Source organism: Coloeus monedula (assembly GCF_965178545.1).
Source record: "Coloeus monedula genome assembly, chromosome: 27".
Classification (NCBI taxonomy): domain Eukaryota; kingdom Metazoa; phylum Chordata; class Aves; order Passeriformes; family Corvidae; genus Coloeus; species Coloeus monedula.
This window is the reverse complement of record NC_138807.1, coordinates 2005352-2018588: the sequence shown is the minus strand read 5'-3', so window position 1 is coordinate 2018588 and position 13237 is coordinate 2005352. Positions and strand designations below refer to the sequence as shown.

At 57.7% G+C, this 13237-nt stretch overlaps 1 protein-coding gene across 8 annotated transcripts in view; it reads left to right on the top strand.

Moving 5' to 3' along the window:
- The window catches only part of TCF3 (transcription factor 3), an 82999-nt gene that overhangs the window by 32270 nt on the left and 37492 nt on the right, over positions 1–13237 (top strand). For 7 of the 8 annotated variants that reach the window (XM_082297968.1, XM_082297965.1, XM_082297964.1 and 4 more), the window contains exons 4-5: positions 10223–10296; positions 11341–11437. In XM_082297968.1, coding sequence (XP_082154094.1) covers positions 10223–10296; positions 11341–11437 — 171 coding nt within the window. The remainder of the gene's footprint in view (positions 1–10222; positions 10297–11340; positions 11438–13237) is intronic. The other variant, XM_082297962.1, reaches the window with a different exon arrangement.

Here is a 13237-nt window from a genome sequence, read left to right as displayed (position 1 = left end):
AACAGGTGTCAGAGGAGTCGCTTTTCTCTGCTGTCCCTCAGATCAGCCGTGCTTTGGAGGGGCAGCTCTGCTCCCTCTGCCCAGAGGGAAACAGAGACCCAGGGTGAGGTGACAGTGGGAACCCCACAGCCAGGCTGGACAGCCCTGCAGTGCCACTGCTCTGTGACAGGGACCATGGAGGCTGGGAGAGCACAAGGGGATGTCCCAAACCTCTGGAAGCAGCTTGGGATAAACCCAACCCTGCAGAACAACCAGGAGGTGGCCCAGATCTGACCCTGTGGTACCCCCTTTATGGGAGGGTGTCACAGCACAATGTCTGTCACAGAATCATGGAAAGGTTTGGGTTGGGAGGGACCTCAAAGCCCATCCAGTGCCACCCCTGCCATGGGCAGGGACACCTCCCACTGTCCCAGGCTGCTCCAAGCCCCAATGTCCAACCTGGCCTTGGGCACTGCCAGGGATCCAGGGGCAGCCCCAGCTGCTCTGGGCACCCTGTGCCAGGGCCTGCCCACCCTCCCAGGGAACAATTCCTGCCCAAGATCCCATCCAGCCCTGCCCTCTGGCACTGGGAAGCCATTCCCTGGCTCCTGTCCCTCCAGGCCTTTGCCCCAGTCCCTCTGCAGCTCTCCTGGAGCCCCTTTAGGCCCTGCAAGGGGCTCGGAGCTCTCCCTGGAGCCTTCTCCTCTCCAGGTGAGCACCCCCAGCTCTCCCAGCCTGGCTCCAGAGCAGAGGGGCTCCAGCCCTTGGGGCAGCTCCGTGGCCTCCTCTGGAGTGGCTCCAGCAGCTCCCCGTGCTCCTGATGTTGTTCCCCAGGGCTGGGGCAGCTCTGCAGGTGGGGTCTCAGCTGAGCGGGGCAGAGGGGCAGAATCCCCCCTCCCCTGCTGCCCACGCTGGGGCTCAGCCCAGCACAGGGGGGGTTTCTGGGGTCAGTGCCCATGGCCGGGGCAGGTTGAGCCTCTCACCCACCAACACCCCCAAGTCCTTCTCCCCAGGGCTGCTCCCATCCATCCCTCCCTCCATCCCATCCTCCAGGAGGGGCACAGCCCAACAATTCACTGCTGGTGTGAACATTGGCACCCTGGATCAGGTCCTTGGCCATGCTCTGGACATGGGGGGTGGTGGCTGTGCCCCGGTACCGCCATGGGCACCCTGTGCAGTCGTTTTGCAAGGCCTTGATGAGGCTTGGGCTGGCCCGAGTGATTAATTTCCTTAATGATGACTTAAAATAAAGGCAAGCTTTTATTTTGATTACCATAAAAACACTCCCTAGAATGCAGTGGGGACCTTCCTCTACATCTGCAAATGCGATTCGTGTCTGAAGTGAGGGATGGCTGAATTTGCTGGTTGGGTTTTGTTGCTTTTTCCAAAACTTCCTCATCCCTGCTTTGTACATTTATTGTTGCATACAATTATTATTGTTTATGCACAGGGTGGGATTGCTGTGGTGTCCTGTGCAGGGACAGGAGCTGGACTCAGTGATCCTTGTGTGTCCCTTCCAGCTCAGGACATTTCAGGATTCTGTTTGTGAGGTTCCACACCAGCACCCCCACAACCAGCCCGGGGGCTGCCTTGGAGCCTGCCCTGTCCTCCAAGAGCAGTTCCAGTGATATCAGAGCATCTTCCAGAAGACCAGGAGTTACTGAAGTACTTCTTTGGCTCTTTCTCCTCTTTCTGGCTTGGTTTGGTTTTGGTGTAGCTTTAATTTCCCCCCATAGTTATCCCTCATGGAAAGCCGATGGGGGATGGATCATTTTTCCCCACTCCTTCCCTGGTTCTCTCCCATTTTCTCCCAGCCCCAAACATTTCCTAAAACCCATCTGTGTGTGTGCAGAAACTGCTGAACTGGAATATAGTGCAGGAGATGCCGAGCAGATGCTGAGCAGAGGAATTAACAATCACCAAAGTGGTGGCATCAGCTTTTTGAAGTCAAAAATTATCCCTGAGTGCACATTTGGGGAGGGGGCAGCAGCAGCAGGTGCTTCCCTGGATCAGGGGGGTGTGGGGGGGTGTCCTGGCTTTGGGTTCTGGGTTCATTCATCATCACAAAGATAAAGGGGCAGAATCTGCCCAGAAATCGTGCGGGGATCTGTGGGTTTAACGTGGGTGCTGTTGTGTGTCCCCTTTGGGGATGGTGTCACTGGGCTGTCCTGGTCCACAGCATCTGTTTGTGGAATCCTGGAATATCCTGAGCTGGAAGGGACCCTCAGGGATCATCAGTGCAGCCCCTGGCCCTGCACAGACACCCCAACAACCCCAGCCTGGGCATCCCTGAGAGCGCTGTCCAAACGCTCCTGCAGCTCTGGCAGCCTCGGGGCCGGGCCCATTCCCTGGGGAGCCCGGGCAGTGCCCAGCAGCCTCGGGGGGAAGAACCTTTCCCTGAGCTCCATGGCCAGCCCTGACCCAGCTCCAGCCGTTCCCTGGGTCCCTGTCCCAGAGGGAAATGCCACCTGGCCCGCTTGATGCCCCTGGACAGGTCAGGAAGTGGCAGCACATTCCCCCCACTGCCATGGGCAGGGACACCTCCCACTGTCCCAGGTTGCTCCAAGCCCCGTCCAGCCTGGCCTTGGGCACTGCCAGGGCAGCAGAACAGCTCAGCCTCACAGTCCCAACCAGTCAGTTTTGGTCCAACCTCAAATTTCAAGGCAGTGAAGGGGACAAAACCTCCCCTGACCTGCCCCATGAGCAGAGCCCTGCAGGGTGGCAGTGCCAGGGACCTCGTGCTGCCCTCCAGGTGTTCAGGGTGGGTTTTTTACCCCCCCTCCCCGCCTTATTTTTATTTTAATTGTTTTGTCGTGCGCCGGGAAAAGGAAGTGAAGGAATTGTATGGTCCCGTCCACAATCGACGTCCTGTAAACAGCTCCCGGCTGCCGTCCACTCACAGCTGTTTTTTCCTATTTGGGGGTGGATGGGGCTGGTAAATAAACAGGAATTCTGGGAGCTGCTTCCAGCACCCCCTTTTCCCTCGAGGGGCCTGTGCCAGCACCTCAGGGCCTTTCCCAGGGGGTGCCCGGCTGGGTCGTTCCTCCACCAAGTGGAGCCAACTCTTGTCAGGAAAAACAACTTTGCTGGTTTGCCTGGGACTAAAGCTAATTACTGGTCGACTAATTTTATTGATTTCCAATCCCTTTTAGCAGAGATTTTGCTGTGGGGCTGATCACCAGAGTGATTAGCACACAAAGCTGCTTAATTTGGAAGTGTTTATCGAGCAGCCTTCTGTCACCTCTGCTTCCAGTCAAAGCACGGGGCCACCGGTGGCCCTGCCTGTGGTGGCTCGAGCCATCCCACCCCCGAGGGAGGCAGGTGGGGAGCAGGGCTTCTCTGGCTTGAATAACTATGGCAGGGGGCTTGGAACTAGATGATCTTTAAGGCTCCTTCCAACCCAAACCATTCCATGGACCTAAATATTCCATGAGCTTGAAAAGCTGCTGGCTGTGGGGTTTTTACTTCCAGCTGCTGCCACATCCTTCTCCTGCTCCAACCCTCGGGCGCTGCTGTGGCTGCAGAGCTGGAATTTCCCTCCTGGCCCTCAAATCCCCACCACGGGCACTGTGTGGTCTCTCTTGAGGATGGAGGATGTACCTTCGTGGCAGCTACAGCTGCTTCCAGACCTCCTCCAGACACAGGAGGGATTTGGCCTAAATATTTTTAATAAAATTTAAAATAATAAAGCTTGGCCCAGTCGTTTTGCTGGGAATCAGATTAGGGAGGGCAGATTGTGGAGGCTGGAGGGAGGGAGAGGCTCAGCCCGGCTCAGTCACAGCTCCAGCAGCACAGAAACCCCAGCAGTGTCCCCCAGTGTCACCCCCAGGGCTGCTGTGAGGGTCCCTGGCTGCCTCCTCCTCCTCCTGACAGTGAAAACGGGGTGCCTTTGGGACATTTCGAGTCATAGGAAGAAATTCCAGCAATTCCTCCCTGGGAGGGTGGGCAGGCCCTGGCACAGGGTGCCCAGAGCAGCTGTGGCTGCCCCTGGATCCCTGGCAGTGCCCAAGGCCAGGCTGGACATTGGGGCTTGGAGCAGCCTGGGACAGTGGGAGGTGTCCCTGCCCATGGCAGGGGTGGCACTGGATGGGCTTTGAGGTCCCTCCCAACCCCAACCAATCCGTGATTTGGGGCTGCAGCTTTCCAGCAGTGCACACTCTCCTCAGGGTACCCCTTGGAACAGGATTTAAGAGCAAAAACTCTGTATTTGCTTTACAAATGGTGTCTGAGAGGGCTCAGGAGTAAAACATCCCGTTCTCCATCCCTGCATGTCCTCTGGATCCGGAGAGATGGCTGCACACCCCTTGAGCTTGGCTTTGAGCAAAGCAGCTGTCAGGGACTGAGCTTGTTTTAAAAGACCTTTCACAGCTCCTGGGATGTCCTGAGTTGGGAAGGACACACAGGGAGCAGCGAGCCCAGCTGCCAGCCTCGAGCCCAGAGCCCAGCTGCCAGCCTCGGCCCGTTCACACAAAGGCCATGTGCCCTGGGGCCCTTGGCTGTGCTCAGAGCTGCCTCCAGAGCCACCTTCCCTCCCACACCGTACCCCGGTGCTGTGCTCAGGCTGTTCAGAGCTCAGGGCTCCAGGACCAGCACCTGTGCCCAGCTGGGTTTGGGGGCTCTGGCTGTTGAAACCAGGGCAGCCTCTCTTGGTGTGGCATTTCCAGCTCCTGTGGGTGGCAGCTGGAGGCACAGGCTGGGAGCTGAGCAGGAGGGATGTGGGGTGTGGGATGGATCACAAAACCCTGCCCCCCTTTAATGCCTTTACACAGAATCCCAGAGTGATTTGGCTTGGAGGGACCTTAAAGCCCATCCAGTGCCACCCCTGCCATGGCAGGGACACCTCCCACTGTCCCAGGCTGCTCCAAGCCCCAATGTCCAGCCTGGCCTTGGGCACTGCCAGGGATCCAGGCGCAGCCCCAGCTGCTCTGGGCACCCTGTGCCAGGGCCTGCCCACCCTCCCAGGGAACAATTCCTTCCTAATACCTGAATTAAATCTGTCCTCCTTTAGGTAAAGCAGTTCCCTTTTCCTTTCCTATCACTCTCTGCCCGTGTTCTTTGTTGGAGTTGTGTGTCCAAAGTGGTTCCATTCCTCCTGGATGGGGTTGGCTCTCATTGCTCTGTGTCACTGGACACTTGTCCAGAGCCCTTTCTAGGGTTCAGTACTGCACCAAGGATGGCTTTTCTGAGCCGAAATGTGGTTAAATTATTTTTATCCCTGCTGAAGCTTAGGACAGCTCTTGTCTATCAGCTCTTCTTGGCTGCAGCAGGAAAACCGTGAGGGAAAAAAAAATGACTGTCTGACAGCTACATCTTATTCTATTAGTATGTTTTAATTAGAACATGAGCAAGAAATGTGTTATGAATATTCATGCTCAGGGTTATTAAAATGCACAATTAATCTGTACGCGGTTTAATAACTGTATTAATGGCGAGAGGAGGTAGTTCCTATTTTTGTCTCTTCTCAATTGGAAAGTGTGCCTTAACTTGGGGAGTTGGGAAATGGGGTTATTTTAAAATCAAGTTGGCTCCTGCCAGCAGCGTGGGCACGCGGGCGTCTCCGAAACTCACAGAGCTCACGGTGGGAGCACTGGAAGGGTGGCAGAGCCGAGCCCTGTTCTGTTCATGCAGACAGAATTCAGCCCAGTGCCATGGGAGTTCTCAGTCACAGAATCACAAAATCCCAGAGAGGTTTGGGTTGGGAGAGACCTCAAAGCCCATCCAGTGCCACCCCTGCCATGGGCAGGGACACCTCCCACTGTCCCAGGCTGCTCCCAGCCCCAATGTCCAGCCTGGCCTTGGGCACTGCCAGGGATCCAGGGGCAGCCCCAGCTGCTCTGGGCACCCTGGGCCAGGGCCTGCCCACCCTCCCAGCCAGCAATTCCCAATCTCCCATCCAGCCCTGCCCTCTGGCACTGGGAAGCCATTCCCTGGCTCCTGGCCCTCCATGCCTTGTCCCCAGTCCCTCTGCAGCTCTCCTGGAGCCCCCTCAGGCCCTGCAAGGGGCTCGGAGCTCTCCCTGGAGCCTTTTCCTCTCCAGCTGAGCACCCCCAGCTCTCCCAGCCTGGCTCCAGAGCAGAGGAGCTCCAGTCCTGCAGCAGCTCCGTGGCTCTTTGGACACGATCTCCCCTCAGTTCCTTGGCTTTATGGTCTTTTTGCCAGCACTGTGGGTGTTTTAGGGCAGGTCTGTGCACAAGGATGGCGCAGTTGGGGTGCAGAGGATTCCCCTGGGATCGCCATCTCACCTGGGGCAGCTCCTGGGCGATGCCCAGAGGCAGGAAACGCATTCCCAGGTGCCCCAAGGTGCCTCTGACCCTTCCCTGGGCACCTGGCTCACCTCCACAGCTGCTGGGGTGCCCTTGGATGAGCCCCAGGGCTGCTGAGCTGTGTCCTTCCCACCCCAGCTTCCCTCTGGTCCTCCCCTTGCCCTTCCTCTCCCTCCTCTCGTGTCCAGCCTGGCTGCTCCGTGCTCACAGAGCTGGGGTGTGTGACCGTGCATGGGGTGATGCCATGGCTGGGGGTTTGTGCCTTGAGTGGAGCAAATCCCGCTGATGGGAGCTTCTCCTGGCACACCTGCCCTCGGCCAGACGTTGGGGTTTTGCAGGGTTGGCCGAGGGCATTGGCTGCCAAATTGTAGCTCCTTAGGAATACGAAGGGAGGGAGGAGTGGGCTGGCAGGGAATGTAGGACAGATGCCAGACATTGAAAGAGGGCAGTCTGCTTTTTCCTGGCTTCATCCCAGAAATCCCTGAGTTCGTAAAACACCTGCAGGCTGAAAACAGGGAGATTTTTTGCTGGTGCCTTTCAAGCCAGTGGCTGCAGCTTGGGGAAGGTGCAAGGCTTTATTTTCCAGGAGACATCGGACAGAGCTGGCATGGGCACCTTCAGAGGTGCTTCCAGAGCCTCGGGGTGCTCTTTCCTGCTTTGGTGGGAGAATGGAACCTCACTTCACCTTGGCAGCCACAGGAGCTACCTGGAGGTACAGGAGACCTTTTGGGTTTCCCCAGGGGTTACAGAATCCCAGAAGCCCAGACTGGTTTGCATTGGAGGGACCTTAAAGCCCATCTCATTCCACCCCATCCATGGGCAGGGACACCTCCCACTGTCCCAGGCTGCTCCAAGCCCCAATGTCCAGCCTGGCCTTGGGCACTGCCAGGGATCCAGGGGCAGCCCCAGCTGCTCTGGGCACCCTGTGCCAGGGCCTGCCCACCCTCCCAGGGAGCAATTCCTTCTTGAAAAAGAAAGGGTTGGTTTGCTATGACCCCACTTGGGGTCCCAAAGGGGCCAAGGAGGGGGTCTGGGACCTGGACATGCTCTGGACGAGTGGCTCATCCTCAGCAGCCGCTGTTGGAGCTCTCAGGGATTTGGCCCCTCTCCAAGGTCTCTGCCATGCTGGTGGCACCACAGGGTGCAGCAGCTCATGCCAGGGGTTTGTCCTTGTCCAGGGCATGTGTGACCCTCAGCCTCAGCCTTTGCTGCCCATGCCACTCGCTGTCTCCTCTCCCTCCTTCCTCAGGGAGACGGGGCAAGGTTTTACTTTTATTTCTCAGGAATTTTGGCACAGAGTCCCAGAATGGGTCAGGTTGGAAGGACCACAGTGGCTCATGTGGCCCCACCTCCCTGCTCAAGCAGGGGCATCCCAGAGCACAGGGCACAGGGTTGTGGCCAGACTGTTCTGGCATAACTCAGGAGCAGATCTGCAGGGACGTTCGAGGGAGGGAGAGTCAACAACCTGAGGAGAATTTCCCTGGACTTCCAGGCACCCAGCTCCCTGCAGAGCCCACTGAGCGTCCTCCCCGGGCATATCCTGGCCTGGGAATGCTGCTCTGCTGTGGTTGGGGTGGTGGCAGGACCAAGGGCTCTGTGAGAGCTCAGGGTGAGCCAGGGTGGCCCAGGCCCCCCAAAGCCCATCCTGCGTGGGGCAGGGTGGGTGTGAGGGTCGGGACCCCCACGCCTTGGCTTCCCCTCTGCCTCTGAGGCTCCTGGGGCTCCTCCTGGGGACTGTGGTGCTGCAGTCCTTGTCCTTCCAGCCTGAAGGGACCACTTGTCCAAGGAGGTCCAAGGCTGCTGATCCTGCTCGTGTCTTCTCCCCGACCCTTGGGGAGCTTTAAAAGCACCCATGACAGCAAAATGACTCAAAGGAGCGTTTCTGCCTCCTGCCTCGCCGGGCTTCGCAGGGATTGCAGATGAATTGCTTTGGAAAAACACATTAGCAAAGCAAAAGTTTATTCTAGGAAGTAGGAGGTGGGAGAATTGGCAGTAATTCTCCCTAGTATCCAAGGTATTATTAGAGGCTTATCCCTGCTCTGCACAGTAATCACATTGGAAATTTTTGATTAGAAAACAAAATCTAAATGAGAATTATGAATATTCATTAGGTGTGGAGATTAATATGCATAATTATGCAAATTAGACAGCAATTAAACACCAATTCTCTGGGGAAATGATTAACACAAAGGCACAGAAATAGAAGGATGTAATTTGAAAGAAGTTTCTGGTTAAATGAACAGTGAGGGGAGCGGAGGAGACAAATCCGAGGCATGTTTGCCATAATAATCAGCCTTGCCAAGCGAAATGGGAGTGAGCCCTGGCCCCCTGCCCCCGTGTCCTTGCTGCCACTCAGCTCCCTGCTCCCGAAAGGGCATCCTGGGGCACCTGGAAGTGCCATCCCCGCTGGGAGAACCAGCACAGGACGGGTCCCCAGAGAGCCACAGGGCCCTGGTGCTGCCACGGGGAGGTTCTGGTGTCACTCCCTGGCCACTGCGGCCCCTGGTGTGGGGCTGGGGATGTCCGTGGGTTGGGAAGTGTCCATGGCTGGTGCCATCCTCACCCTCGGCCTTCTGCACATCTGGGATTTCTCCCTGTCCAGCTCAGCAGAGCTCACAGGGTTTGTGCAGCACCTCCAGAGATGATGGACCCCCACCCTGCTCAGCCCCTCTCAAATCCCTGGATTTACCCCCTTTCAGCACCAACTGCTGCTCACCAGCCCCTGGTCAGCCCCTGCAGCAGGAGATGGAGCAGCACAGTCAGAGATCCTGCAGCTGAGTCGGGTCGAGGCTGTTTTCCAGGGAAGGTTCCTTCTGTGGGGTTGTGGTATCAGCTGGAACTGTGGGAGCTGCGCTGATGCAGCATCCCGGGGTTTTGTGTCATGCTGGACATTCCCATCTCACTGAAGGGGCTCCAGGAGAGCTGCAGAGGGACTGGGGACAAGGCATGGAGGGCCAGGAGCCAGGGAATGGCTTCCCAGTGCCAGAGGGCAGGGCTGGATGGGATCTTGGGCAGGAATTGTTCCCTGGGAGGGTGGGCAGGCCCTGGCACAGGGTGCCCAGAGCAGCTGGGGCTGCCCCTGGATCCCTGGCAGTGCCCAAGGCCAGGCTGGACATTGGGGCTGGGAGCAGCCTGGGACAGTGGGAGGGGTCCCTGCCCGTGGCAGGGGTGGGATGAGCTGAGTAAGGTCCCTTCCAGCCCAAACCATTCTGGGATTCCCTGGCTCCTCGGGTGCCTCGTGCAGCCCAGGAGCTGCTGCCTGCGTGGCCTTGGCAGGGGATGAAAGGAGCCGATTTCCCACCGCAGCCTGTGCAGAAACATCACAAACCCTTCTGCCCACTCCTCTGCCGGTTTGGGCTGGATCCCTTTTTGCTGAGGATATTCTTGGGAGGGCTAAAGCTGGCAAGGCTGGGAGCGTGCTGTGCTGGCCCCACCTCCTCAGGGGGACCTTGGGGGGCTGCAGGAGCACCCCTGGACAGGTGGCTCTGGAGCGTTGGACCCCCAGCACTTCTCACCTGAGGATTTCGCCTCTGGGCACTCTGTGCTCAGGTGCAGTGCTGAACAGAGTTTGGTTGTGATCTTGCAGCACCATGGGCAAACTTCAAGTCCTGCTGGAGCATCCAAATGGATGCGATGTGGTTTTGGTTCATAGTTTAGTCCCTTTCAACGTGGGTGAGGGAGGTTCGTGGGTGCTCTCTGGAGTAAAGGAGTTAAAATACTTGTTTCTCTTCTTCCCACTGTCCCATGTTTTGAACCATTTCCAGCCTGTGGTGGGATTTGCTTTGAAGTTTGTGGAGTAACTCCCAGCGGGAGTGGGAAGGTGAGGAGGCAGAGGGGAGGCTCAGTCACGCCAAGTGGAAGTGGTTTATTAATGAAAATATTGTTTTGTTTGTAGAAGGAAGAGTTAATTTTACGAGAACACCTTTGAGGCTTTGCTGATAAAGCAAAGAGTAACCTTTGTTCTTCCTGTTTTTCGGTAGGCTTGGATGAAAGGCCGGGATCAGGTTCCTGGGGAACGGGAGATCAAAACAGCTCCACGTTTGACCAAGGAAGGGTAAGGACAAAGCACAAACACCCAGCTCCAACCAGAGCAAGCGGGGGCCTTCCTGGGCCTTTCAGAGCATTGGGCCTAACCCTGCAACAGCTTTCCTTGCCCCATTTTGGACGTGCATCCTGGGAAGTCTGTAGGGTTTCCTCCATCCCCATCTCCCCAGGCTTTGCTGCCTTGAGGTCTCCTTGAGGTTCCTCCTCCAAAAACCTCTCCCAGACCTGCACTAGGATGGGCTCCTGTGGCTGCTCAGGCATCTCCCTCCCTGCACCCGGTGTTGGCGTGGGAAGAGGGGGCTCAGGGGGTGGGACAGGTCCCCAGAGGAGACACGGGTGGGTGGGTTGAGGGATCTGAGTGGGTTGAAGGATCTCATCTGATGGCAAAGCTTCCTGGGCACCCTCCCCCCAAGACTTTGGGAACCTGAGGAGGGAATCCCTGCAATCCATCACCCTGTCCAGCCCTTGGTGGGGATGGAGAACTTGGGAAGGGTTTTGCAGGGAAGGAGTTGAGGCTGCAACACCTCATGACTGGGGCCTGAGTATGGGAGGAGAGAAATGCCATGAACTTCATGGAAATGGGGTTATTTTTGTTTTAATGGGTTTGTGTGATTTGTTTTTGCAATGGCACCTTTCCCTCCCCTCCGGTCAGCAGCGGAGCTGGGGCTGTGGTGTCAACTCTCATTTGTATATTTAGAATTTATATATTTATATAAATATATCTAAAAATACACATTTATATTTATCCAGCTTTTTCCTCGCCCCTTCGCCCCCTTGGTTCAGGGAGGGGCTGCCTGGCTCTTGCCTGGTGGGTGCTGCCCAAGAGCTGCCAGGACATGGTGCCATGTCCCCTCCTGCCATGTCCCCTCCCAACACCACAGCCACTGCACTGTCCAGCTCTCCCTCAGCATGAGGATAAAATCCTTCCCATGCCCTTTTTACAAGGAGCCTTTGGCTTTGCCCCTTCCTGGGAGAGGCTGGCCCTGGCAGCCTCGTGTTTCGGGACTGGGCTCAGCATCCCCACGCTCCCTGTGACTGTCCCCTGTTGTCCCAGCAGAGCTATGGCGAAGGCCCCCACTACGGCGAGCACCGGGACCTGCCATCCCATAACAGCATCTCCTCGTCACCGTTCCTGGGAGCTGGACTCGTGGGTGAGTGCCAGAGCTGCCTGCCAGCTCCCCGGGGCAGGGGACTCGTGCCACTGGCTGGCCCGTGCTGGGGGGAGCGTTGGGACAGCGTTGCTGTTCCCTGTGCTGGAGCTGCTCCAGGTGTTCTCCAAGCTGTGGTCCAGGGGGGTGGTGTCCAGAGGGTTCCATCAGTGCCAGCTGTGCCAGCTGTTTTGTGTGTGTGGTTATTCCCCTGCTTTATGGTGGCACCTTGAGGCAGTAGCAGGGATCGATGCCCGCCAGGATGGGCTGAGTGTGCTCCTGGGAGCTGGGAATCAGGGGGGGAGAGATGCTCATTGTTAAGGGTTTATTAAGGACTTGGCATGACCCTGCTTGAGTGGGGAGATGGCACCAGCTGACCCCACTGTGGTCACTTCAACCAGACCCGCTGGGTGACTGTGACCTGCGAGGGGCTGCTGGCCATGTCCCAGAGCTCTGGGGATGCTCCCTTTGCTGCAGTAGCGTTTGGAGGGGCCTCTTCCCATATCCTGCCAGGCTCCAGCAGCCTTGCCTGGCTCCTCCATCCCCAGCTCCAGGCAGGCAGCCTGAGGAGCTCACAGGGACTGCCTGGGGACGGTGATCCTGCGTGACCGGATGCGTGTGACCATTCACCCAGATGCCTCTGCCAGCCCGGGGGTGGGAGGAGAGATAAGAACAGAAAATATCCCTCCTGGAGGGCTTAGAGAGCTCTAATGGCATTAGGTCAGGAATTGGGGTTAGTCCTCCCCACCTTTGCCCACGAAGGGGTGGTTAAAGCGCTCCAGCCCATGCGGGAGGAGCGGGGCCGGGGCAGGGCTCGCTCGTGGTCGGAAGGGAGGGGAAAGAAGAGGGAATAGTGTTTGAAACAGAAAATCCCCCCAGCACAAAATCGCCCCTGTAGAGCTGGTGGCAAAGGGGAAGAGCAGAGCAGGGTTGTGCTGGGACAGGAGCAGCCACATGTTGGCCCCTCCTGGCCTGGCTCAGGGCTCGCTGTGAGCTCTGCTCCCCCCTTTCACCCCTTGTGCTGTTGGGGACAGTGCTTGGGTGTCCCGTGGGGATCCTGTGCAGGGGAGGAGCCTTTCTGAGCAGCTCCCCCTGTCCCTCTGCAGGGGAGGATCGTCCTTCTCCTTCTCTGCCCCAGGAGGATGTCAGTGGAGCATGGAGAAGGTTTTGGGTGGGACAGGGGAGCCCTGCTGCAGCCCAGCGGGGTTTGGAGGGGATGTGCGTGGGGGGGCCCAGCCCAGCCCAGCCCTGGGGCCAAGGCAGCCTTGAGAGTTTCCAGCTGAGAAGGAGCTGCCTGGGGAGGAGCACGGAGGTTTCCCCTTTGATGTGTGCAGGGAAGACGCCTTTGGCTCCCTCTCAAAGCCAGGGCTCCCTGTCCCTGGCAGCCACCGCAGCTCTCCCTGCAGGCCCAGCCAGTCCCCGGCACGTGGAGCCCCCGTGGGCGATTCCCAGTGGCTCTGGAGCTGAGGGTGAGCGGTGGCCCCGTGGCCAGCAGGATAGTGGCCACACTCTGGCCCCAGGCTCAAGAGGCTGCATCTCCCCAGGGGGGTCAGGGGCAGCACCAGGAGCTCGACCACTGAAGCAGGGAACAGCCAGGGGGGGAAAAGGGTTCCTCACATTTCCAAGACCCTTTTGTTCCTAAAATTGAACGTGGTTTAAGTAGAAAGCATCGATTCTGGGAGCAGGTTCCAAAATACATAAATCAGTTTTCATTGTAGAATCAAAGAATCCTGGAGTGGTTTGGGTGGGAAGGGACCTCAAAGCCCATCCAGTGCCACCCCTGCCATGGGCAGGGACACCTCC